Source organism: Onychomys torridus, chromosome 16 (genome assembly GCF_903995425.1).
Source record: "Onychomys torridus chromosome 16, mOncTor1.1, whole genome shotgun sequence".
Classification (NCBI taxonomy): domain Eukaryota; kingdom Metazoa; phylum Chordata; class Mammalia; order Rodentia; family Cricetidae; genus Onychomys; species Onychomys torridus.
The window spans coordinates 42,592,027-42,617,671 of NC_050458.1; the positions used below are offsets into that span (position 1 = coordinate 42,592,027).

The following is a 25,645-nucleotide window of genomic DNA, read 5'->3' on the forward strand; positions in this document are numbered from 1 at the left end:
CACACTGTTATGATCATTGTAGACACTGCACACATTGTAGCACACACCGACAACCAGGCGCGCGCGCGCGCACACACACACACACACACACACACACACACACACACACACACATGCGTGCACTCACTCACTTACATATAAAGAATCAATAGAATTTACAATGTTTTTTGTTTAATGTTTATTTTTTCATTCTGTACCTCTAAACTCTCTTGCTCTGTCTCTTCCTCCTTTATCACCAAGGGTTCAGCTAGACAGTGAGAGAAATCCACAGCCAGATGCACATCATGAAAATATGGACAAAAAGCTGACGACTCTCAAAGCAGAGCATAGAATGAAGCAGAACATTAACCCACTCCGGTATAGAGCCCACATGGCACAGTGTGACCCTGCTGCAGATTAATCTGAAAGACAGAAATAAGGATCTCATCCTCCAGGTACACAAGCAGAGACCATCCCACCTGGACATCCTGAAGATATGCTAAGGAAAGGCTCAGTAGACCAGTGACATGACAAGAAATGTCACCCAGGGGGCTGCCACTTCAGAGGTGAGGATGCCAAAAAGACCTTTGGTCCAGAGGCAATTGTAGCCAATAGGAGTGTGAGCTTAATGCAATGGGAAGCCACCCTGCAATGACTTGGGAAAGCAGAGGGTGAACATCAGCACCACCTAGTGGATCTCAGAGGGGTCAGCAGCGAAAGCATCAGGGGACCCTGGTTACATCCATCCAGTCCATACCATGAAGAATATGCTCAACTCAAACATGCTGGACACTGTACTAGGTGCCCTGAAGCATGGGTCCATCTCTCCACTGGTCTCCCTTTCTCTAGGGACATCATATAATAGGGACAGGGGGTCTTCCAGCTAACCAGGTGAAATGGGGCTTCTGAAGACACTCAAAGACAAACATCCCAGGATGACAAAACACAGAGAAGGGAAGAGATCTCATGCTCACAGCTCTAGGTAAGCACAGGGAAGGAGAAGAGGCAGACACTACCCCCAAACACTGATGTAGCCACAGCCTGGATTCAAGAAGAAATCTATTTGCCTTTGTTCAGATGGAATATGAGGGTCCAAATAAGAAGTGCCAACTTCAAGGAGGATCATAGAGGACAGTGTGTAGAGATGGAGTATAACTCACAATTACCATATTTTTACGACAAAGTGCAGATAACTCACCTGCAGTCTGACACACATACCCAGGTCAGGAGTTGCCATTTGTATCCGCAGAGGGAACCCAGCAGTCCTGTGATTCCAGTTCAGACAGGATCCAGTGATGGAAACAGAGCCTGTGGCTCACCTTGAAGACTCTCTGCTGAGTCCTGAGGATGGTGCCAGTGACTTTAGACACTGAGTGGATCCAGCTTCAAGTTCAATGTTCCCAAATAGGAATGGGGAGGAGAGGAAGGAGGGTCCATGAGAGTCACCCCACCAGGATGTTCTGCAGAGTGGGGGAAGGGCTCCACACTCACTCCTTATTCATCAGAGAGAAGGTTGGCTGGTGTCACTGTCATGCCATTATGCCTCAAATATCTCAAGATTTTAGCCTAGAATTCACCTCCTCTGCTGTAGTAGACATAGGGAGATGGGTCTGGCCGGGTCCCTATGACCACTGCTATTGATGCAAGTTATTGACATATTCAAAGCCAGTCCCCATAGCCAGATAGAAACAACAGCTGAAATGTTGACTTACAGTCTACCTGGCAGCAATGGCAGGTCTTAGCCTCTACTGTATCATTCACCTTCACACACACACACACACACACACACACACACACACACACACACGAACAGGGGTACTGACACAGTACTAAATTGGGAGCCTGCACTTGGACATGATCTTGAGATGCAGGCAGAGTATCTGGTGTTCCATCATCTGGGGAAGTGGGGTGGGTGTTTGCTCTTGTCTTGGGCTTTCGGGCTCTATGACAGGTTATGAAGTTGTTTGTCTTGTTAAGGAGGAGGTCATCAAGGCCACAGCTAAGGCTGTGAGTATAGAGTAATTGTACACACCACTTGAACTGAGACTCCCTTCAGGGTAAACTTGAATCATCCACTGCTCTCCTCATCCTCTGGATAGACGGTTCAATAATCCACCCACTTCAACCAACCCTTTGTGTCTTCTGAGTATTTGCAATTGTAATGGTGGGGCCTTAGAGGTCAAGGTGTTTGGACCTAAGCCATCTGAGGGCAGAGCACTGAGAGGGTATCCAGAAGCTCCTGGTTTTGGATCTGGGTCCTCATGCCTGGGACTTGAGTGGATTTTGTTCTTTTCCATCCTCTGGATGTATAATTCCCTCTAATGGATGCTCTTTCTGTTCAGATCAGCCAACTCTGCTTCCTCTGCTTCCCACCCAAAGCCCCCAACTACATGGTTACCATGAATGGAGTCAGTGATCCAGGCCCAAGGGAAACTCCAGCACTGGAGCCTGAGGCACTTGGTGCCCAGGGACCATCTAGGAAAGAATGTGAAGTAGGAAACAGATGACAATTGACTAAGAAGGGACAAGTGTGTTTCAGACGAGAGGCTGACAGGGGACCACGGTTCTGTGGACTACTTCAGAGAAAGGGAAGACTCTATTGCAGGCCACAGGAACCCGGGACAACGGACAGTTAGAGGAACAGTGAGAAGTCTTCAGCAGGGTGGTGGGCACTAAGGGACTCACTGAGCACTGTGGCCTCCTCAGGAGTGACAGGTGGTGTGGGGGAGGTCTGCACACTCCATGCTCCTGCTCCTGTATAGGGAGGGCTTCCACTCAGATGCATGTGTAGATAAATGGAGATTCGATGCCCCTAGTGTGGGCTCACAAGGAGCCTTATCACTTCTCCATAACAGAAGATTCTGAGGATGGTCCCTTAAAGCCTCCTTAGAACGTTCTGGCAGGTTTAGTCATCCACATGAACAGGGGAAGAAGAAGGTGTCATTTTATCCATTATTGCTCTTCCCTCTGCCATTCCTCACAGTCACTCCACATGCCCCAGAACCAGTCCTTACTCAGCCACTGTGTGTGAACCTGACCCCTTGAGGTGCCCATGGATACCCCTGGATACAGCACTCACCCTTATGTGTCATGGAATTGTAGGGGTTTGTCTGAATGGTAGTGGAAGGCATCAGGGAGTTGGAAGCAGGTATTTACCCAAATCTGTATTCCCAAGGCCAAGAGGCCCCCTTGGAAAGTATTCAGGCTCAGTGCCACAGAAGAAAATTATGGAAGCTCTTGCAGGTCCAGGAGGGACCCAGAAGCAGACTGGGGAGTTTTGCTGTACAGCTGTATCTCTGTAGCCAGTCCTCACACATCCCTTTATACAGGTCCCTGTATAAATCTAGGCAATCTTGGCCTTGCATGATGGCTGAGGAATGCACCTGTGCCCAGCCAAGCCGACAGATGTGGTTTTCGACCATTGTTCATGAGGGGCCTGTAGATGGCAGAGACCAAAGGGAGTACCTGACTGAGAGAGAGTGAGGGCACAGGAAGACCGTGGAGGATTCAATTCCCTCACACTATATAGAAGGCTCACAATGAAGGGAAGCCAGTCATCTGGTACCCAGGTCATTAGTGAACCAATACTACACAGGTTCAGGGTATTATTGAAGGGACCTAACTTGGCTTGATGCAGCCATCTTGAGATGCAGCCATCTTGAGATGCAGCCATCTTGAGATGCAGCCATCTTGAGATGCAGCCATCTTGAGATGCAGCCATCTTGAGATGCAGCCATCTTGAGATGCAGCCATCTTGAGATGCAGCCATCTTGAGATGCAGCCATCTTGAGATGCTGTCATCAAGAGTGGCCGAGAGAAATCCCACCGTGCTTCCTCTCTATGGTCTCCTTGCCATTTCAACAACACATGAAACTTTACCACAGTATCCCTGTGCTGTCAGCATTAGAGATGGGCCTGGCATTTTAGGTATTAGTGAGACAAGACACTTTCTGGCTTTGGTGAATGTTATCATCAGCCTTCTCACCCCACAAGCTCTCTCACTAAATCCTGGCAAGCCACCAGACTTCCTGAATCCTTTGACCTCACATTGTCCATAGCTCCCTGTAGCATGAATCTTAAAGAATCTCATTAACAAAATCAAACCTGGAGCCAGGTATTGGGGTGAATGCTGGAAGATCAGAGAAGCAGAACAGGCCACAGCTACCTCACCTTGCCAATTCCTCAGCTAATTCTGTTTCCTTAGACTGGAAGCCTCTGAGTCCTTATCCAAATGGACCTCAGCTGAACTGTTCTGCTCAAAGCCTAAAAGCTTAACTAGCCAAAAGCTTCTAGTTTCTGGTCTTCATGCCTTATATATCGTTCTGCTTTCTGCCATCACTCTATTGGATTAAAGGCTCACTTCCTGGGATTAAAGGCTTGCTTTCTGGGATTAAAGGCAAGAGCATGGCTGTATCCTTGAACAGATGGATTTCTGCCTCTGGAATGCTAGGATTAAAGATGTGTGCTACCACTGCCTGTCCTCTATGTTTAATATTGTGGCTGTCCTGTCCTCTGACCCCAGATAAGTTTATTAGCATGCACAATATTTTGGGGAACACAATACCACCACAGCTCCCCAATAAAGACTACAGTAGGTGGCATCTCAACACTTTCTATTTCTTCTGTCATCTTCTCTGGTATGGTTGTCTGTTTCATCTATTTTTCTTGAACAGTCAATGATATTTATTCAGCCCAAGACTGTAGAGCATCAGACAGTCAGAGCCAGGTGACCTGAGACGTTGTCTTGGTCAGTATTTCTATTTCCAGCTCCAGAAGATGCTGAGGCTCGTGGGCTTCCATGTTTTTATTTTAATTTCAAATAACCTCAGCATGTTTTTAAAAAGATATTTAATGACATTTATTAGCTTAGTGTGTGCATGTGTTTTGTAGGGGTTGTGTGGGTGCCATGGCAGGCTTAGGGGTGTCAGAGAACAGCTTTAGGAAGTCAGTGTTCACCTTCCACCACTGCAGTCCCCAGTATCAAGTTCACATCACCATGTTTGGAGGAAAGTGCCTTCATCCTTTGAGCCACCCTGCCAGGCCAAATCATGTCCTGTGAGCCCCAACTGGTTGACACTACACACCACTAATTGTTTGGTTTCTGATAAAATCTGTCGGCACTCACCAGGTCCTTATGTGCTGTGGTGGAAAAACGGGCCAGCAAAGAACCAAGCAGCACACAGAGAGCTGGAGCTCACGTTTATTTTTTGACATCTGGCCTGTACCCAGCTAGTGCTTTGTAAAGTCCAGCCACAACCTGGCTTTTCTTACTCTTTTTATGGGCTGAACAACTGTGTTGAATTCGTTCCCCGTGCAGTCACCTGCAGAGGGTGCTCTTAGTGGAAATCCATTGCAGTCAGGCTTGCCTACAGAAGCAGGGCTTACAAGGTTCTAGCAGTTTCTGCCATGTCTGTTTAAGGGATAGCTTTCCCAAGTGTTAGCCCTCCCGAGGTCAGGGGGTGTGAGGGTGCTGTTGGGGTGTGGTGGCATTGTGTTCCCCAAAATATTGTGCACCCTAATAAACTTATCTGGGGTCAGAGACAGAATAGCCACTAGATACAGAGGCCAGAAAATGGTGGCACTCACACCTTTAATCCCACCCAGCACTTGGAAGGCAGAGCTAGGCGGATCTGTGTATTCAAGGATACAGCCAAGCATGGTGACTCACGACTTTAATCCCAGGGAGAGATGGTAGAAAGTAGAAAGATATATAAGGTGTGAAGACCAGAAACTAGAAGCATTTGGCTGGTTAAGCTTTTAGGCTTTGGAGCAACACAGTTCAGCTGAGAGGCATCCAGTCTGAGGAAACAGGATCAGCTGAGGAACTGGCAAGGTGAGGTAGCTGTGGCTTGTTCTGCTTCTCTGATCTTCCAGCATTCACCCCAATAACTGGCCTCAGGTTTGATTTTGTTAATAAGACATTTAAGATTCCTGCTACATTGGGGTTCAGCTGAAGCAAACAGGAACACAAGCCTGAGGTTAACACTGTATCCTAAGTGTGTCAGAAGTGAAATTTTAATTCATTTTATTTCTACTTAATCCTAGAGCCCTCAAGTAGGAATTGCAATTTAAGCTTCCACAGTGTAACCAGTAGTGTGACTACACTAGATGCACATTAAGGTGATAAATGTGTACCACATATTTCTTTCTGACATTGTCCACCACTGTCCCAGCACTGCACATGGGATCCACTTTAATTCCATTGGTCCTTTGGGTGGTCTGAACCCTGTCAAAGGCTCCACCCACTCTGCTGTCACCACCATGACCACCATCAACACCACCACCACCACTGTCACCATCCGGAAGTCATGTGGCTTGGCTGAGCTCTACAGACTTCTCAAGCTCCCCAGTCACCTGTATTATTGGTTCAGGCAGCCTTGACCTTTGTCCCCTTGTGTAGATAAATGGAGTCTGCTACAAGACTATACACATCGAGTTCAAGGAAGGAATTCCCAGATGCTGCCCCCTGACTCGGCTCCTCTCTTCACTGACCAAGCAGTGTCTTCAAAGGCATTCCACACCTGGCTAGGATGCTGGGCAAGGATTCTCCAGAGCAGATCCTCCCAGGATTCTGCTTTCAGCATCCTCTGACACAGGCTGGCTTTATCTACAGGATGTGGCATCACCAGTTATAGTAGCTGCTCCTCCCAGCCTCAGCCCCACTCCTGAGAGCAACAGACCTGATGTGAAGGGTACAAGAATTATTCCAGCCATGTCTAGTATTCCAGGGGCCTGCCTGCGGAGCTGGCCACCATGTTGGGGCTGTCCCAGCCCCTGTGAATCTGTTATGTATGATCAGACATAGGTCGGAGCTTCCTGATGGTCGCCTCAAGCTTCTTTTCAACTCAGGTAAAGCTTCTAAAAACCTCTTCCTGTCTTGTTCTTTTTGAAGGCTGTCATTGGCATCCACAGCCACGTGTGTTACATGCTCCTTCAGAGCATCAGGTACCAGAGCTGCTTCCTCCAACGACACAAGAGGTAAACCATGAGCATCACGTGGAACAATTTAAGGCCACACATAAAGACTCAAGAGCATTTAGACCCAGCTGTAGGGAATCCTAGGCCAGAAGTTTCCTGTATTCGGACAATGCAGTAGGGGATGTATTTTCTTCTGGGGTCAGAACCTGGAGTCCTCTGAGATTCTCAGGTTGTGCAAATTGGCTTCAGACCACACTGACCTGGAAAGTGTCTCAATCCTCCTGAATTTCAGGGAGCTCAGAGTAGAACAGAAAAGCCACCTGAGGACTCTGCAGTGAAGACACTGTGTGGAGAGCACATCTAAGCACAGCCCTGCACACACATAGAGTATGAGATCGTAGCAGGGCTGATAATGTCCTTTGTCCCTCTTGCATGTCCTCTGCCAGGCCTCTTGTGCCATCAATTCCTTCCTCTCCTTCCAGCCCTGCTGTCCTCGCCTTCTACCTACACCTCCTCTCTAGGGTCACTCACAGTCCCTGCTGAGCCGTGGCCCTGGTCTCTGGGCTTTGGAAAGGGTGCTGGCACTTGGTTTTCCATCCCTGACCTGTTGCTCACCCCAGGCTGTCATCACCACAACCTTTCACACTGAATTCCCATTCCTACTGAACATACTGGGGCTCCAGATCTCAGTAAGGACAGTCAGGGTCAACCCAGCTCTGTGCAGCTGCACTGTGGGCTCTCGGCCTCCTCAGCCCCCAGAAGGACCCTGCTGTTGTTCCAGCTCCTCAGATGGGAGGAAGTGACTGAGACAGAACCTGGGGACACGTTGACCATGTCCACACTTTTCTGACTTGTCCCCCTAATGAGTTCTTCAGTGTTCTGCTACAAGGAGATTTTCGATTCTGGTTTCTGTGGTGGGTATTGTGTTCCCTGAAATATTCTGTGTTCCCCGAAATAAACATATCTGGGGTCAGAGAACAGACAGCCACTAGAACAAAGCCAAAAATGGTGGCTAGAAAATGGGAAGAGTAAGCCATAGCAGAAGTTGGGCGGTGGTGGTACACGCCTTTAATCCCAGCACTTAGGAGGCAGAGCTAGCCGATCTCTGAGTTCAAGGCCACTTTAGAAACAGCTAAGCATGGTGACCCACGCCTTTAATCCCAGAAACCCAACCTTTAATCCCAGGCAGTGACAGCAGAAAGATAAAGATATATAAGGCATGAAGACCAGAAACCAGAGCAATTAAAGCATGTAGTTAGTTAAGCATCTGGTTGGTTAAGTGTTCAGGCTTTGGAGCAACACAGTTCAGCTGAGATTCATGTGGAGGAGGACTCAGAAGCTTCCAGCCTGAGGAAACAGGATCACCTGAGGAACTAGCAAGGTGAGATAGCTGTGGCTTGTTCTGCTTCTCTGATCTTCCAGCATTCACCCCAATAACTGGCCTCAGGTTTGACCTTTTAATAAGACCTTTTAAGATTCCTGTTACAGGTTTCTTCACATTAGATGTTAAAAGCTAACTTTCAGGAGCACCTACTATGTGCTGACCCTATTTTGAGCACTCCATGTGCATGATCCTGTTCTGCTTACACTAATTTCAATGGCAATGACATTAACTGGGGAAGTTGTAACTAACTTGCCAAAGTCACCTAACTAGCAGATGATAGAAGTGGTCCAGCCAGCTGTGGGCATCCCAGCCAAGACAGTGGCCTCCAGTTCTACTAGGAACCAAGGAAAAGTTGGTCAGCTGAAGTTGCAGCCATAAGAAGGGATTGACTGGGCACAGGGGAGAGACAAGGAGCAACGTTCTGGCATCTGGGGGTGGGACCTGTGTGTATCAATGGTGATAGCTGATACAGATAGAGGGAACATGGCACATGAGTGTGGACTCCCATGTTAGTGCTCATGGCTTCATTGGAGGAGACCCTGACTATAGACACCTGCTCTTGCTCTGAGCAAGATATTTAGATATTTATTGATATTTAGATCTGTTTCTTAAGGATCTCATAACTGTAACCCCACTTGAGGTCTTTCTTTGGAATGGCATCATTGCTCACACTCTACATGGTACTCTGTGGGTAAGCAGTGCCCACCACCACTTCCTTCCTTCTGTATTTATTCTTTCCTTTATATCATGTGGACAGCAATGGAACAAGACCACCATCACACTCTGACCAGCAGGGAGCAGAAAATCAACTCTATGAGTCCATCCTGAAACTTGTCAGGGTTCTTAAAAATTCTTCTACATTTTTTACCTTGCATAGCACCGAGCTCGTCATGGAGAAATAGCAGGAAAGAGGAAGAGGTGTGAATGGTCATCATGATTGTACATTTGGCTGAAATGCAAGACAGTATGCATGTTAATCGAGCTTGCTTCTGATTATATCTGAATTTGCCAAGATGCTTGGGGAAGGCTTGAATTTGAGGAGTGGTTTTCCTTACTGAATGAGTAAAATTCTGGAGACTCTATTAAAGTGGGGTATTCTTAGAGATGATGAGTTACTGGGAGCATGTCATCAAATGCTAATCTTGGCTGTGTCTCCTTCCTGTCACTCCTTAGTGCTTCCTGGCTGTCATGTGGTAAACGGCTTTCCTTTGCTATACCTGCCCAATGAGCTTGACCTCAGGACACACTTTAATTCCACTGGTTCTGACTGTCATTTCTGTGTGTCTATAATAATTTTTGACTGTTCATCACAGATATGGGTTCATAGAGCCATTGTGACATCAAGGTCAACAATTTTCCATCACCACAAAGTAACATCCTGGTGTAAAGCGTTCAATGTCCTGAACCTTCCCTATACACAAAGCAACCACCCAACTCTACACTTCTTCCATCATTTCACTTCAATAGTTTATCTTTATAACTGGAATCATAAATGTTATAACTCATTACAATTGGCTTTGTTTTGACTAAGCACATGCCATTGACCACCATCTGCAAAGTTGTGGGCATATTAATTCTTCCCTTTTTGTGGCTGAAGAATCACAGCTCAACATGAGGACCATCCTGGTCTCCCCATATCCCAGGACACCCTCAGAGCCTGATCTGAATGCAGTACCTCTCCAGGGGCAGCAGCTGCAGGCACAGTCTTGTTTCTTGTCACTTGTGTTCGGCTGGGACAGACCTGGTCACAGCCCCTCTTCTACATTGTCCTTCCTTCACCCTATCCATTTTTCTTGTCGCATTCAGGGCCCTCTAATCATCTATGAGCCTTCCTGGTCTCCTTCTACAGGCTTTTCTTTTGTTAAGAGCACTTTTAAAATCTGAGATGCATTATTACATCACATAACTTCATTTTAAGTTCTTTAAAAATGTATCACTATTTTGAAAATATTCTGCTACCTACTAGGATACCTTCACCACCCATAAAGTAACGCCGATTCTATGAGAAGTGACAACGGGCCCTCTCCAATCTCTCCCCACACCCACCATGGCTTGTTTGTTTCCTTCGTAAAGGAAGGTGTGTTCCTAGGTGGGCAGAACTGTGGAGGTGAGGTGGCCCTGGACTGGAAGGCTGCAGAGCTCTATCTGGACACTGGACACTGGACACCTCGTGGTCATTCATTCAAATGGCTGTGGTGCAGTGATTCCCAGAGCCCTGAGAGCCTGGTGGAGTGCAAGGACAAAAGGACAGACTCTTCAATAATCTATGTCCCAAAGGGCCAGACTGACGGAGTCAGGAAAGAGTACAGGGTGCAAGGTCAAGGGTGTGGTGAGCTCTGGCGATGGCTCTTGAGTTAGTTAAGGGACAGATGCTGAGCATCTGGCACAGTATTCCCCAACACAGCACATGGGCTCAACAGTAGAGAGGACTCAATGAACTTGGACACTAGGAGCAAGTTGGTAGGCAGCTCAGGACGCAGGTAGCTTTCTTTCCTAAGTTCTTTCGGGCCTCCATTCTGTTCCTGCTCGGTGCCCCAGGGAGATGATTCTGTCCATATTAACCTTTCCCTTAGACAGATATTCCAGTCCAGGAAGGACAGAAGGGGCTGTGGAACACAAGAACGTTCCTCTGACGGAAAACACACAAGTCATCTCTCAGTCTCTATTGGTGATAGCTTGGGAGGAAGGCACTTGAGTTGCAAGGGAGGAGGGGACACCACTCAGTGTGGCAGCCTCAGAGGAGCATCTTCAGCCAGAAGGGGAGGGCAACAAAGAGAAGGAAAATGGTTCTTATATAAATTTCAATTATTTTTATTAAACCACAAGAAAAAATAGTTTTTAAAAGAGGAGATGAGGGTTGGGGATTTAGCTCAGTGGTAAAGTGCTTGCCTAGCAAGCAAGGAGGCCCTGGGTTCGATCCTCAGCTCAAAAAAAAAAAAAAAAAAAAAAGAGGAGATGATAAAAATCAGGAGACAATTATCATCTTTTGGTAATCCAGAAAACACTTGATATCATCTGCAGAAAACACACAAAGCATGACCAGGTCTGTGTTCAGAAATTTATTCTTCAAATACTATGGAGCAAGTGTAGCCCTTCATGTGCATCTTAGCAGATTATAAACTTCAATAGGAATTAAACCTTGTGATCTCCCCCAGAATCTGGTAGCAGAGAGCAGAACTCACCAGCCATATCCTGCCACCTCTCCTTCCTTGTGGCGCTCATGGCTGGTATGTAGGACCAAGAACTGGTGATGACTGTGCAGATGATATTCCAGCATCCTTTCCTTTCTACTCTCTGAGCATTTCATCAAAAGACCCATCACTCCACGTGACCAAAAACATGAATAAAGAAATGGGGTTTATTGTTGGTTGTTTTTGCTCTTTTTGCTCTTTTTGGGGGCCCAACACCCAGCTCCAAAATAAATCACACACAGAGGCTTAGTATTTGTTATGAATGCCTGATCTTAGCTTGGCTTGTTTCTAGTCACCTTTTCTTAAATTATCCAGTCTACCTTTTGCCTCTGGGCTTTTTCCTTTTCTTACTTCTTTAATCTTACTTTCACTCTTACTCCGTGGCTTGCTGGGTGGCTGGGTGGCTGGGTGGCTGGTCCCTAGCATCCTTCTCTCCTTCTTCTCTTGCTCTTTCCTATTTTTCCTTCCAGATTTCTCCTTCTATTTATTCTCTCTGCCTGCCAGCCCTGCCTATCCTTTCTTTTGCCTAGCTATTGGCTGTTCAGCTTTTTGTTAGACCATCAGTTGTTTTAGATAGTCACAGTAACACAGCTTCACAGAGTTAAACAAATGCAACATAAAAGAATGCAGTACATCTTTTTATCATTAAAACAAGAGTTCCACAGCATAAACATATGTAACACATCTTAAAATAATATTCTACAACAGGGGTTCATATCCAGAGTCTGATGGCAAGAATTGGAAATTTTTGGGAAAAATAACAACAACAGAGAATTAGGCAGAACCAGGAAGGAGGAGAAGGTTTCTATGCACACAGTCAGAAAGCAGTGGGAAAGTGGCAGCTCAGTGGACAGTGAGGATGGTGTGCCTAAGCTAGGAGCAGTGTGGTGGGCATGACTGAGGAGGAGCCATGCTGTGGCTTAATCAGGCCTTGGATGTGCTCCTTATCTTGGGAGCTCGGTCCTCATGTGGGATGTTGGGAGGTTGTTGGATCTAAGAAGTGGAGTCTAGTGGGAGGCCACAGCCTGTCCCATCTATGTTCTGGCTTCCTTCCTCATAATGTGGTCTCCCCCTCTAGCAGGCACTTTCACCATGGTGACATTGCTGTAGAGGGGATACAGTAGGGGTAATCATGTGTGCATGGCTCTGTTCAGGACATCCCCCATCTCCAGTCCTCTGAGCCGCACTGAAGAAGAGTCACTTTGTCAGGCTGTCATGGATCCGGATGAGCTCCTGTAACTTCTGCTCTAGGTCCTGAGCCTGCTGCCTCAGCTTTGCCGCAGACTCTGTCTTCGCTCCCTCGGACAAATGCACTGAGTCTTGCACAAGGCTCACCACATCCAGCACCAGGAAGAGACCTGCAGTGGCTGCACCCATGATCCGGGCTCCTTTGGACATTGCTAGAGCAGTGCCTCCAAAGGCTTTCTGCACCTGTCTAGCGTTTTGGGCTGACACCCTTCCTGTGGTCATGAGACGCTTGGCATTATTTGCTAGGTGAGAATTAGCTTTGGCCAGCTTGATGGCATCAATGTTCTTCTTGATGACTTTCAGGTTCTGGAAGGAATTCTTGGATATGGAAATAAGCTTGGGGGTGCTCTCCTCCAAAATTTCTTTAATGGCCTTACCTGTGTCCTTTGCTTTAGCTTCTGATGACACTGTGCTGACCTTTTCCACAATAGCTGTGGACACACTTGTCACAGCTGCTGCTGCCCCCAGTCCCAAGCCTGTGGCTGAAAGTCCCAGACTGACTCCTGCTGTCACAGGTGCCAGAGCGAGACCCAGGATGGTCAGGACTCCAGACACAGCCCCGGTGGAGCTGGCTACCACTTGTGTGATGGTGCAGTCCCTGTGTACCTTGTCAATCTTGTCTGCAAGGGCACGCAGCTTCCTGATCTGCTGCTCAAGCTCCAGTTTCACCTGAGGATAAACTTCCAAAAACATTTTTTTCATCTGCATGTCATTTTGGAGCTTGTTGTCATCACCGACATCAGGATCCACTATGGTCTTAGCAGGAGCTTCACACAAGTCATCTTTCTTTTTCCTGTGACAGGAGAGGACAACTGAGTGAGGAAGACAGCTTGTAGTTTAGATCTGTCCTGTGGAAACCACAGAGCATCTGCTCTGAATGAAATGAATAAAGAAGAGTGTCACAGTTGTACAGGATCTTTTTTATAATGATGACAAGACTTGACACACTACAATGTCTTTAATTGTTAAAGAGACAGTGGGTTAAAACCCATTCTAATGTGTCTTCAATTTTTTATTTTATGTGTATGAGTGTTTTATCACGCATATATGTTACCCCCCCCCTCTGTATGTGTGTGTGTGTTTGTGTGTGTGCCATGTGAATGCCTGGTGCCAGAGGAGGGCAGAGGAAGACATCATATACCTAGGACTGACTTTATAGTCTTTTGAGATCCATCATGAGGCTGCTAGGAAATGGACCTTGGTCACCTAGAAGAGCAACCATTGCTCTTACCAATGAGCCACCTCTCTTGCCTTAACACACTTTTTACTACTAGACATTTAGTAAAGATTCCTTCCCTTTCAAAGATAGTGTTATCACTACCAAAATACTCAGTCACTACCACTAGTGATACCATTAAAATTATCTCATGTAGGGGTTGGAGATTTAACTCAATTGTACATCACTTGCCTATCAATGACAAGGCCATGTGTTTGGACCTAAGCTCTGTAAAAACAAAACAAAACAAAACAAAACAAAACAAAACATGTGTCAGGTACTCAGAAACACGTTTAAACAGCTTGTCCCTGATGCCATTCAAGCTCCTATGCACTGTCCCCTAACCTTGTTCTCTTCTTTTTCCCAACTAAAGATAAACAAGCTTGAATGAGTGTGTGACTGAGTACCTCCCTGTCTTGTCCTGCAGGTCATTTTGGAGCTCATCTTCATGGACATCTTCCTCTCCATCAGGATCTCCAACCCTCTCACCAAGAGAATCATGCAAGGAAATTTTCTCTTCCCTGTAACAGGACAGACCAACTGAATGAGGGAGACAGCTTGTAAGATAAGCTCACTCAAGTGGAAGAAGTATACACATACACACACACACACACACACACACACACACACACGAACAGACACACACAAATTAAAATAAAAACTTTTCATAAAAATATCCACTTTCAATGAACACATACTATGTGATGGACACATATTGTGTGCTGGCCATATGCTGAACCTCCCACATGCATCCTCTTATTTTTTCTTATAATGTTGTTCAACATGTAGAAGATTGCAAATAGATTCATATCTATCACCATGCACAAAACTTAAGTCCAAGTAGATCAAAGACCTCAACGTAAATCCATCTACACTGAACCTGACAGAAGACAAAGTGGGAAGTATCCTTGAACACATTGGCATGGGAGATCGCTTCCTAAATATAACACCAGTAGCACAGACTCTGAGAGCAACAATTAATAAATGGGACCTCCTGAAACTGAGAAGCTTCTGTAAGGCAAAGGACATGGTCAACAAGACGAAATGATGGATAGCCATCAGAATGTGAAGAGATTTTCACCAACCCCACATCTGACAGAGGGCTGATCTCCCAAATATATAAAGAACTCATGAAACAAGATATCAAGATACCAAACAATCCAATTAAAAAATGGGCTACAGATCTAAACAAAGAATTCTCAACAGAAGAATCTCAAATGGCTGAATGACATTCAAGGAATTGCTCAACATCCTTAGTCATCAGGGAAATGTAAATCAAAATGACTCTGAGATATCATCTTACACCTGTCACAAGGGCTAATATAAAAAATATTGATGACATCTTATGTTGGAGAGGATGTGGAACAAGGGAAACACTCCTCCACTGTTGGTGGGAGTACAAACTTGTACAGCCAACTTGGAAATCAGTATGGCGGTTTCTCAGAAAATTGGGAATCAATCTATCTCAAGACCCAGTGATAACCACTCTTGGCATATCACCAAGGGATGCCCAATCATACCAAAGGACACTTGCTCAACTATGTTTATAGCAGCATTATTTATAAGAGCTAGAACCTGAAATGACTTACATGCTCCTCAACCAAAGAGTGGATTAAAAAAACATGGTACATATACACAATGGAGTATTACTCAGCTGTAAAAAACAATGACATCATGAAATTGAAAGGCAAATGGATGGGACTAGAAAATACCATCCTGCTGTGGATATCGCTCTGTGTAAATAAAGTTCTGATTGGCCAGTGGCCAGGCAGGAAGTATAGGCAGGACAAGAGAGAAGAGAATTCTGGGAAGTAGAAGGCTGGAGGGAGACACAACCAGCCGCTGCCACAAGAAGCAACATGTAAAGACACCGGTAAGCCACAAGCCATGTGGCAAAGTATAGACTAACAGAAATGAACTAAATATAAGAGTAAGAGCTAGACAATGGTAGGCCTGAGCTAAATGGACAAGCAGTATAAATAATATAAGTGTCTGTATGATTATTTTATATGTGGGTTGTGGGACCGCAGGGGCTTGGTGGAACCTGGAGAGAAGCTCTCCAACTACACCATCCCGAGTGAGGTAACCCAGACTCAGAAAGACAAACATGGGATGTATGCACTCACAAGTGGATACAAATGTAAAGCAAAGGATAACCAGACTACAACCTACAGCTCCAGAGAAACTAGGTAAGAAGGAGGATCCTTAGAAGCATGCATGGATCACCCTGGGAAGGGGAAATAGATGAGACCTCCTGAGTAAACTGGGGTGAGGGGGAGGTAATAGAGGGGAGCGGTTGGGAGATGAGAACATGAAGGAAGGGATGATTGAGCTGGGGGAAGGACTCAGTGGGAGAGCAATGAAGAAAGAGATATCTGGATTGAGGGAGACATTATGGGGTTAGGGGCAAACTTGGGGCTAGGAAAATTCCCAGGAATCCACAAGGATGATCCTAGCTTAGACTGTTAGCAATAGTGGAGTGGGCACCTGAAATGACCTACTTCAGTAATCAGATTGGTGAATACCCTAACTGTCATCATAGAGCCTTCATCCAGTAAGTGATGGAAACAGATGCAGAGATCCATAGCCAAACTCCAGGCCAAGCTCCAGGCATTCAGTTAAGGAGCAGCAAGAGGGTTTATCTGAGCAGAGTAGGGGTCAAGATCATGATGAGGAATGTACAGAGACAACTGAACCAAGCTTGTGGGAACTCATGAACTTTAGACCAACAGCTGGGTAACCTGCATGAGACTGGACTAGGACCTCTGCATATAGGAGACCATTATATAGCATGGTCTGTGTGAGGGGCTCCTGGCAGTGAGATCAGGCTTTATCTCTGGTGCATAAGCTGGCTTTTTGGAGCCTATTACCTATGGTGGGACACCTTGCTAATCCTTAATATAGTGGGGAGGGGTTTGGTTGTGACTCACCTGAATGTTCCTGGCTTTGCTGACTCCCCATGGGATGTCTTACTTTTTTGGAGGAGGGGATGGGGTATGGGTTTGGGGGATACATGGGAGGGGGAGCCAGAGAATGGGTGGGAGGGGAATCTGTGGTTGGTATGTAAAATGAAAAAGAAACTTAAATAAAAAAGAAAGGTATTTAAACAGCTTGTCCCTGATGCCATTCAAGCTCTTATGCACTGTTCCCTAACCCTTTTCTTTCCTTTTTCTCCTAACTCAGGAGAATAAGCTTGATTAAGTTTGTGACTGAGTACCTCTGGGTCTTGTCCTGCAGGTCATTTAGGAACGCCTCTCCATCTACAGCTTCTTCTCCATCAAGATTTGCAAACATCTCACCAAGAGCCTTACAAAAGGAACTTTCCCATTCCGTGTAAGAGAAATCGATTGAGTGAGGAAGACAGCGTGTAAGATAGGTTCACCCATGTGCAAGAAGTAGACACACACACACACACACACACACACACACACACACAAGGGCACAGAACAATAAAACTTTTGGTAAAAAATCAACTTTCAGTGAACACCTACTATGTGCTGGGCACACAGTGCATGCTGGCCATATCCTGAGCTCCCCACAGGCTTCCTCTTATTTTTCTTACAGTGAAGGTCAATAGTGTCCAAATAAAGCAGAAGGAAATAAACTAATTTCCCCTGGTCACAGGAACAGCAATGGCAGAAACAATCTTGTCCCATGTGACTGTCGTCTCCCCCAACAAGAGTCTGTCCGCTGCAAGTGAACAGCACTGAGGAAATATTTGCTCAGCAGGGACACATTGAACCCCACTACTTGGTCTGCCTAGATAGAGTATTCCTGCGCAGAAAAAGCCAACCAGGCTTGGGCTCTGGTGGCATACTATCATCCCCCAGGGGGGTGACATGGGAAGACATGCAATCTCTAAATGTGAAATTTCAGACAGTTGTGAGCCATCGTGAGGATGCTGGGAAGTTGACTTCAGTCATCTGGAAGCACAGACAGTTTGCTTGACCCCTGATCCATCCCTCTAGTCTTTTCACACACTCTCTTATTGCCAATCATTTAGGAAAGATGCCTTCCCCTCAAGGTCAATGTCATCACTACAAAATCCTTCTCAATTGGAACTCTAAACACTGACCTAAATAGTTTGGAGAAAAAAAAAATTAACCCTTTAATTTAGAGAAAGTTAATGTTCTCAGAGGAGTTCACTTTTCCCAAACAAGAACCTTCTATGGCCTGAAACATGACCTATCTACACATAATGTCTTGCTGGTCAGGAATGTCCATATTTACTAGGGGATTTGGGTTTTGAGAGTCTGTAAATTTCACATCCGTCAGAGACAAACCCTACATAGGAATTCTTTTTGCACTGCAGTGGTGTGTACACCTGATCTGGTGGGGCAGCTCATAGCTGAGAAACATCCACTAAAAAACACAGCACAGAAAGTTCTGTTCCAACTGTGAGCAGAAGATAAAGAAATATGAGTGGAATCCCCATTGACATGTGTGTCCCATCACCAAGAAATCTCACTGTGCCTCTGCTGGTGTTTCAGTAGCAGGCAAAACTGAGAGTTCCAAACATGTAGGTTCACTAGCATCTCCCAGGATTTTCTAGCCTGAGAAAGGTGATGTGTGGTGGGATTTTGCATTTCAGACCTGCCAAGGAACCAGACACTAATAGCATTGACTCCAGGAGGTAGTGAGACCCAGGGTCCCTCCTGGAGCTGTGTATATGATTATGGCCCAACAAACTTCTAGACACAGAGGCTTAGGTTGATGACTATTTTTTCTTAGGCCATCTTTACTTAAGCTTTTTAAACTGTTTTCCAAGTGTGGATTAACCTTGGTACATGGTGGGTGTGCCCTGCCCAGGCTTGTCAATAATCCTGTCAGGTTGTGAGACTGCCCTACCTTTGCTACTCAATGCTCAATCAGGTTCCTGTGTCTAACTTCCAAGGTCTTAGGCCTTAACATCCCTCTGGAGGAATCTCATGCCCGTAGCTACTCTCTGCTGTCTACTGCCCTCACTCAGCTTGTTTGCTAGAGTCCCCAGCTGCATGTATATTCAGAACTCTTCTGGCTCTTTGTCTTAGAGCAACTGTCCTGAACAGCATCTTCCTGACTGTTAACTTCTATCAGAATAATTGTTCCTTCTCCTGGGAGCTTTCTTGGTGTTTGACACTCTATGTGAACTATCACAACTGCACTGTGTCCTGAGGACAACAAAAGATTCTCCCTGAGGTCCTTGAAGAGGACTGTGGATGTGGCTAAGTTGGTAGAGTGTTTGCCATGCAAACATTGGACCTGAGTTCAGTTCCAGAGTCCATGTAGAAAAGCCAGTTGCTGGACATGGCCTCCAATCTCTGTTTGGATGCAGAGTCATGAGGATCCTTGGTGCACTCTGGTCATTCAGTCTAGGCAAATTGATGATGTCTAGGTAAATAAAGGTAATTGTTTTTAAAGGGGCTGGAGAGATGGCTCCTCCATTCAGATAGGATAATTCTCTTCCAGAAAAAGTGAGTTTTGTTCCCAGAACCCACACTTGGTGGCTCTAAGCTGAAGGGGGTGTGATGTTCTCTTTGGCCTTCACGACTAACATTGTGTATTAGGGACCTCACTCATTCCTCACCTAATTTTAATACTTTGTTCCCTTAAAGGCTCAATGTCCAATAACTGTCACATAGGCTTAAGGCTTTTCCAAACAAATTTAGAGACATAACTCAGTCTCTACCATTAGTCACACCATTGAAATATCTCATGTGGGGGTTAGGGATTTAGTTCAGTAGTGAACCACTTGCATATCAATGCAAAGTCATGGGTTCGGACCTAGTCTGAAAAAGATATCTCATGAGGCAGGTGCTCAGAAACACATTAAAACAGCTTGTCCCTGATGCCATTCAGGCTCTTATGCACAGTCCCCTAAACCTGTTCTTTTTTTTTTGTTGTTGTTGTTGTTGTTCCAACTGGAGAGAAAAATTGAGTTGAGTGTGTGGCTGAGTACCTCCTGGTCTTGTCCTGCAGGTCATTTTGGAGTGCCTCTTCATTCACATTTTTTTCTCCATCAGGATCTGCAATCATGTCACCAGGAGCTTCACATAAGGAAGATTCCCATTTCCTGTGACAGGAGAAACTGACTGAGTGAGGAAGACAGTTTGTAAGATAGGCTCACTCAAGTGCAAGAAGTACACACACACACACACACACACACACACACACACACACACACACAAAGAGAGAGAGAGACAGAGAGAGACAGAGAGAGAGAGAGAGAGAGAGATAGAAACTAAAATAAAAACCTTTCGTAAACAATCAACTTTTAAAGAATAACTACGATGTGCTTGGCACATACTTTAAGCTGGCCTGTGTTTTGAGGACAACAGAAAATTCTCCCTTAAAGCCCTAGATCCATACTGAGGATGTGACTAAGCTGGTAAAGTGTTTGCAATGAAAAGTACATCTGGGTTCAGTCTTGCAGGGACCACATAGAAATCCAGTTGTAATTTCTTAAATCCGGCTACAGTTAACTTGACACCAAAACCACACAAAAATGCAACAAAGAAAGAGAATACCAGACCAATCTCCCACATGAACACTGATGTGAATATACTTAGTAAAATACTGGTAACCCAAATCCAAGAACATATCAAAACAAAATCATCCACCATGATCAACTACGCTTCATCCCAGTGATTCAGGGATAGCTCCACATATGAAAGTCTGTCAATGTGATATACTTAGAAACAAAGTGAAAGAAAAAAACCCACATGATCATCTCATGAGAAGCTGAAAAAGCCTTTGACGAACCCAATACCCGTTCATGATAAATGTCTTGGAGAGATCTGGGATACAAGGAACATACCTAAACATAAGATAAGCAATATACAACAAGGCAACAGCCAACATCAAATTAATTGGAGAGAAACTGAACAAAGCAGCTCCTTCCACAGGCTGTTGCCACTCTACCACTTCATTCAGCTGGAGCTTCAGGTCCTCCTTGCTCCTTGTGTCCCAGAGGTACTCAACCACAGACTCAATGAAGCCTCTTCTCTCTAGATGGGAAGGAAAAGGAATATGGTTAGAGGATTGTGCATTGGCGCTTGAATGACTCCAGGAACTAGCTTTGTAAATGTGGTTCTGAGCATCTGTCCCTTGAGGTATATTTTTGATGTCCCTAGTGGTAGGAGCTGAGTTGTGTCTCTTAACTCATTTGTAAAAGCTGTAAGCACTAGTGACTGTACTTGGAGATAGAGTTGTTCCCTAACCCATAGCATTAGGGTCCTTATAGCAGCCAGAAGACACTCCCTCCCACCCTTTCCCTACTTGTCTCTCTCTCTCCTCCTTTCTCTCTTTCCCTGCCTCTCTTCTTCCAGACACATAGGTGAGCTCATGGGCCAGCACAGGGTACAGGCTCCTCTGTCCACCAGAAAGACAGAGCTCTCCAGTGCCAACCTACCACACTTGGATTGTGGATGTTGGATTCTAGAGCAGTGAGAGAAGACATCTTTTCTTTAAGTCACCTACCCAGTGTCACTAGGTGATGTCATCCTGAGAGGATCGATCTACCAGGGAGGTATCATGGTGCTTTGCAGAGACATGTATCATTTTTTAGCTCAGAACAAGTAGGAAGTGAGCCCCCTCATCCCCACGAAGAGGGAGATTCCAGAGATGGCTTCCATTTACAGTGTGCCTGTGGCATGTATCTTGAATGTGACTTTTTTCTTGATTTTTATTTTATGTATAGGAATATGTGCCAGCTTATATGTATGTTTATGCATCGTGTGTGTGTGTGTGTGTGTGTGTGTGTGTGTGTGTGTGTGTGTATATGTGTGGTGGCCAAGGAGAGCCTTGGGTCCCCTGGAGTGGCAGTTACAGACTGTTGTGAACCTGATGTGGGTGTTGGGAACTGAACCCAGGTCCACTGCAAGAGCAACATGTGCTCTTAACCATTGATCCACTCTAGCCTCAAACATGACTATTGACACCAGAATGGTTAGTTATTAATCCCGAGTTTCAGTCCACTGGACTAATGAATATCTCGGAGTTCAGTAGCCCTTATCTGGGTGGTTTTTGTGGGTCTCCCAGATGTAAGTAGAGCATAATTGCTCTGAGCTAATGAGTGGTTCAAAGACCGAGCTGAGGCACCATGGGAAGTCGGGCCTGGATGGAGTCAGGAGGGCGCTTGGGATGTGTCTTTGGGCTGATGGGAATCTTGTCTTGGACCTTTCAAGTGACTGCTCTTTGTGTGCCATGATGTGAGCTCACCTCCTGCTTCCCTTCAAGGATGGACCAACATATGCAATATTATAGGCAAATTAATCTATTTGCATTAGTTACAACAATGACAAAGGTGAGTAACACCAGATTAAAAACTAACTTATGATGAATAAATGAATGAATGGTCTAGAGAGTCAATAGAAAAGTTTTAAAAAGGAAATGCAGGTGGGCAAAGTGGTGCATGCCTTTCTTCCCAGTACTTGGAAGACTGAGGCAGGCCTGTGGTTTCCTGGTCCCACTGGTCTACATAGTGAGTTCCAGTTAGAGCTACAAAGAGAGACCCTGTCTTGAAAAACAAAAAAACATAAAAAGGAAATGAAATTGACAACACCAGAGGAAACAGCTCAGGAAGAGTGAGTATTCGTGGATTATTCTATGCATGTCCATACGCGCACACACATATACATGCAAAAACTCAACTCATTCAGAATGTAAATCTTTCACAATACTTTTAAGTGATTTTGAATTTTTAGTTTTAACTGTTCCATTGTAATTGTATGTATATATGTAACACAGTACACAGTATGATATTTCATGGTAAATTAGCATGTTATTAGTTCAAACATTTATCATTCAGCTTAGAATGATCAAAATAGGGCTGGAGAACTGGCTCAGCAGTTAAGGACCCTGGCTGTTCTTCTTGGAGGACCCAGGTTCAATTCCCAATACCCACACATGCCTCAAACAGTCTGTAACTCCAGTACCAGGGTACCTAATACCCTTGTACAGACATACATACAGAAAAAAACATAAATTCACATATAATAAAAATAAATCATTAAAAAATATACAAAATTCAGTTCTCACTATAACTACTACCTACTCTGAAAGATTCAATTAATTAGCTACTCTTAAATATTCAATTAATTAGCATTTCTAATCTGTGAGAATGGAATCCTGAAATGATGGTGCAGATCCATTATCCCAGCACATCAAAGATGAGGCAGGAGGATTGTGAATTTGAGGTCAGCTTGGGTGACATAGCAAGACTTTGTTTGAGGGAAGGAGGAGAGAGAAGGAGGAGGGAGAGATGGAAAGGAAGAAGAAGAAAGGAAGAGGCATACAGGGGCAGTCCCAGCAGTCCAGGCATTTATTCATGATGGCAGCAGAACATGTGACTTTCCATTAAATGAGACCAACAGTGTAATGGCCTCAAATATTCTCAGGCCACTTGAGGTCAGGTTCCTGCTCAAGTGAATTGCCCACAATGTGTAGTTCTCAGGGATGTGAACGTTATGGTATTAAGGAGAAGGGGGTGAGGATGAGTTATTTGTAACATGCCTGGTGGGTGTGCCTCTTACATGTGAAAATAACCTTTCAAATGACACACTTCTCAGATCAACTGTCTGTGAAGAGGATTCCTGCTCTGACGGACATGCTAAGGTCGGCAGCATATGGGGGTCTCTGGCAGGTGGGACCCTCCACGCCGACCTGGGGTTTCCTCAGTGTCAGGGGCTGACACCCCAGCACCTGTCAAGGTTTTCAGGCTGTCCCATTTAGTAAAGGGAATATTTACCCTGAGGAATCCACATGCTCTCTATACTTGCCCAAGAATACCAGGGCCTGCTGGGTGCTCTGGTCTCCCTGCCTCTAAACTTTCCTCCTTCCTTGTTCTATTGAAGGTTTTTTCTTTCTTATTAACATCTATTTATTGTCCACAGTGAAGAGTTTCACAATGACATTTTCATTCTAGTTGATCATGTACATCGACAGTTTTCACTCTGTTACCTTCTCCTGTTACTAATCTTCTTTTGACTAAATATCCCCCTCTACTTCCGTACTATGTGTGTATTATTTGGGTCTTACATTTGAAAGAAAACATTCAATATTTGTCTTCTGAGTCTGACTTGTTTTGCTCAACATGCTGACCCACAGTTCCATCCATTTTCCCGCAGACAACACTCTTTACTTCATCTTTAAGGCTGAATGAAATTCCATAGGTAGTACACCACATCGTCTTTATACATCTGTCAGTCGATGTGCATGATTCTTCATTCCATATCTTAGTTACTGTGAATCATGCTGATAAAATCAGGATGCACCAGCACTCCTCTAACACACTGATGGAGGTTCCCTTGGGTGTTCACTCTTGAGCAGGGTAGCTGGGTCTTACAGAAGTTCTATTTTTATATTTTTGAGGAATCTCCATACTGATTTCCATAGTGGCCAGACTAACTTACATTCCCATGACGATCACATGTCCCTCTCCCCAACTATTTGTTACCTATTTCCTTAATGAGAGCCGTGCTGACCCAAGACACATCTCTGTAGTTTTTACTCTCTCACTCATCAACATGACTGCTGTGCTGTGTGGGTTGGCCAAGTGCTGAGCAGATGACGTGACTGCCTAAGCAGCAGAGGTGGGGAGGAAGTCAATGAACACGGGGCTTAGGACATTGGTGTGGATCAAGGGCTGGTGAAGGGTGTTCCTGAGCACAGAGTCACTTGTGAGTGAAGGATTTTAGTTTCTGTTTCAAATTTAGTTTTTTGTTTTTTATGTGACAAAGGGAAATCAGCCTTTCCTGAGGTAAGCACACCTGGTAAGCAAGTTCTGGTCCTGGCTGTGAAGGGCAGGTGCCCTAACTGAGCTTTGAGAGGGAGATTAAGTTGCTTGGAATTAATGGAATTAATGGAGTACAGGCAAAGGATGCAGCAGGCTGGAGCCTGCCTGTATACATGGGGACACATGCCCTCACAGTTTAGGTAATTGAGGTGTTAGTCTCCAAGTAACAAGATGGACTGTGGACAAGGTCTCCCTGGGGTGCAGTAACTTCCTGCTGAGGCAGTTAGAACAGGTGGGTTCCTGAGCTGCAGCAGGGTGGGCTGCTCCTCAGGGACAGCTCCCCAGCATCAGCTGAGAGCAAGCCTCCATGAGGGGGCTGGAACTGCCTTCCATCTGGACACTTCCTGCTTTCTGTTCCCTCCATTTCTCCCTCCCTCCCATCCTGGCTTCCATTTTTTTTCAGGCTGGGTATTTAGGAGGTGACTCCTGAGAAAGCACCCCAAGACCAGACCTGGAAGGGAGGCTGGTCTGACTCAGGACTGGGGAACTCTCTATGCTCCCCCTTGGGGTTCTCCTCCCTTATCCTTGACTCCTCAGCAGACACTCAGCAGGGAGGCTCTGGTAGTCCTAGGTCCTGAGCAGGAGCAGAGAACAAGACTGGTTACCTGGGGAGCCCATGGCAGCTGCGGGGTCTTGGTGTCACTCAGGGATTCTGACAGGTTTTCCTGACAGCTCACCAGGGTCCTGCTACAGGAGGAAAAACAACCTGTGGGACAGAATGGGGACAGGTGCTGTGACCAGGGATGTGGTGACCCGCAAATCATTCAATGGTGACTACCACGGCCCAAAAGAACTTGACCAATCATATCGTCCCCCACGGCTCTGTGACTGCTGTTTAAGGAAGCCTGTCTTGAGGCTCCAGCTCTGCTGCCCTCTCTCCAGCCCAGGTGGAGGACTCCTGTCCTGTTGGGGACAATGGAGAAGGTGTCAGCTGA

The 25,645-nt window shown here is 45.6% G+C and overlaps 1 protein-coding gene across 1 annotated transcript; it reads right to left on the reverse strand.

Moving 5' to 3' along the window:
* Positions 1-12,669: 12,669 nt before the first annotated feature.
* On the reverse strand, positions 12,670-25,369 carry LOC118596774 (apolipoprotein L2-like). Its single transcript, XM_036207655.1, has 5 exons — positions 25,316-25,369; positions 20,823-20,922; positions 14,928-14,944; positions 14,344-14,476; positions 12,670-13,513 (listed from the first exon to the last, which is right to left on the reverse strand). Exons 1-5 carry the CDS (start codon positions 25,326-25,328, stop codon positions 12,670-12,672), a joined length of 1,107 nt encoding a protein of 368 aa, XP_036063548.1. The 5' UTR covers positions 25,329-25,369.
* Between the last annotated feature and the right edge of the window lie 276 nt (positions 25,370-25,645).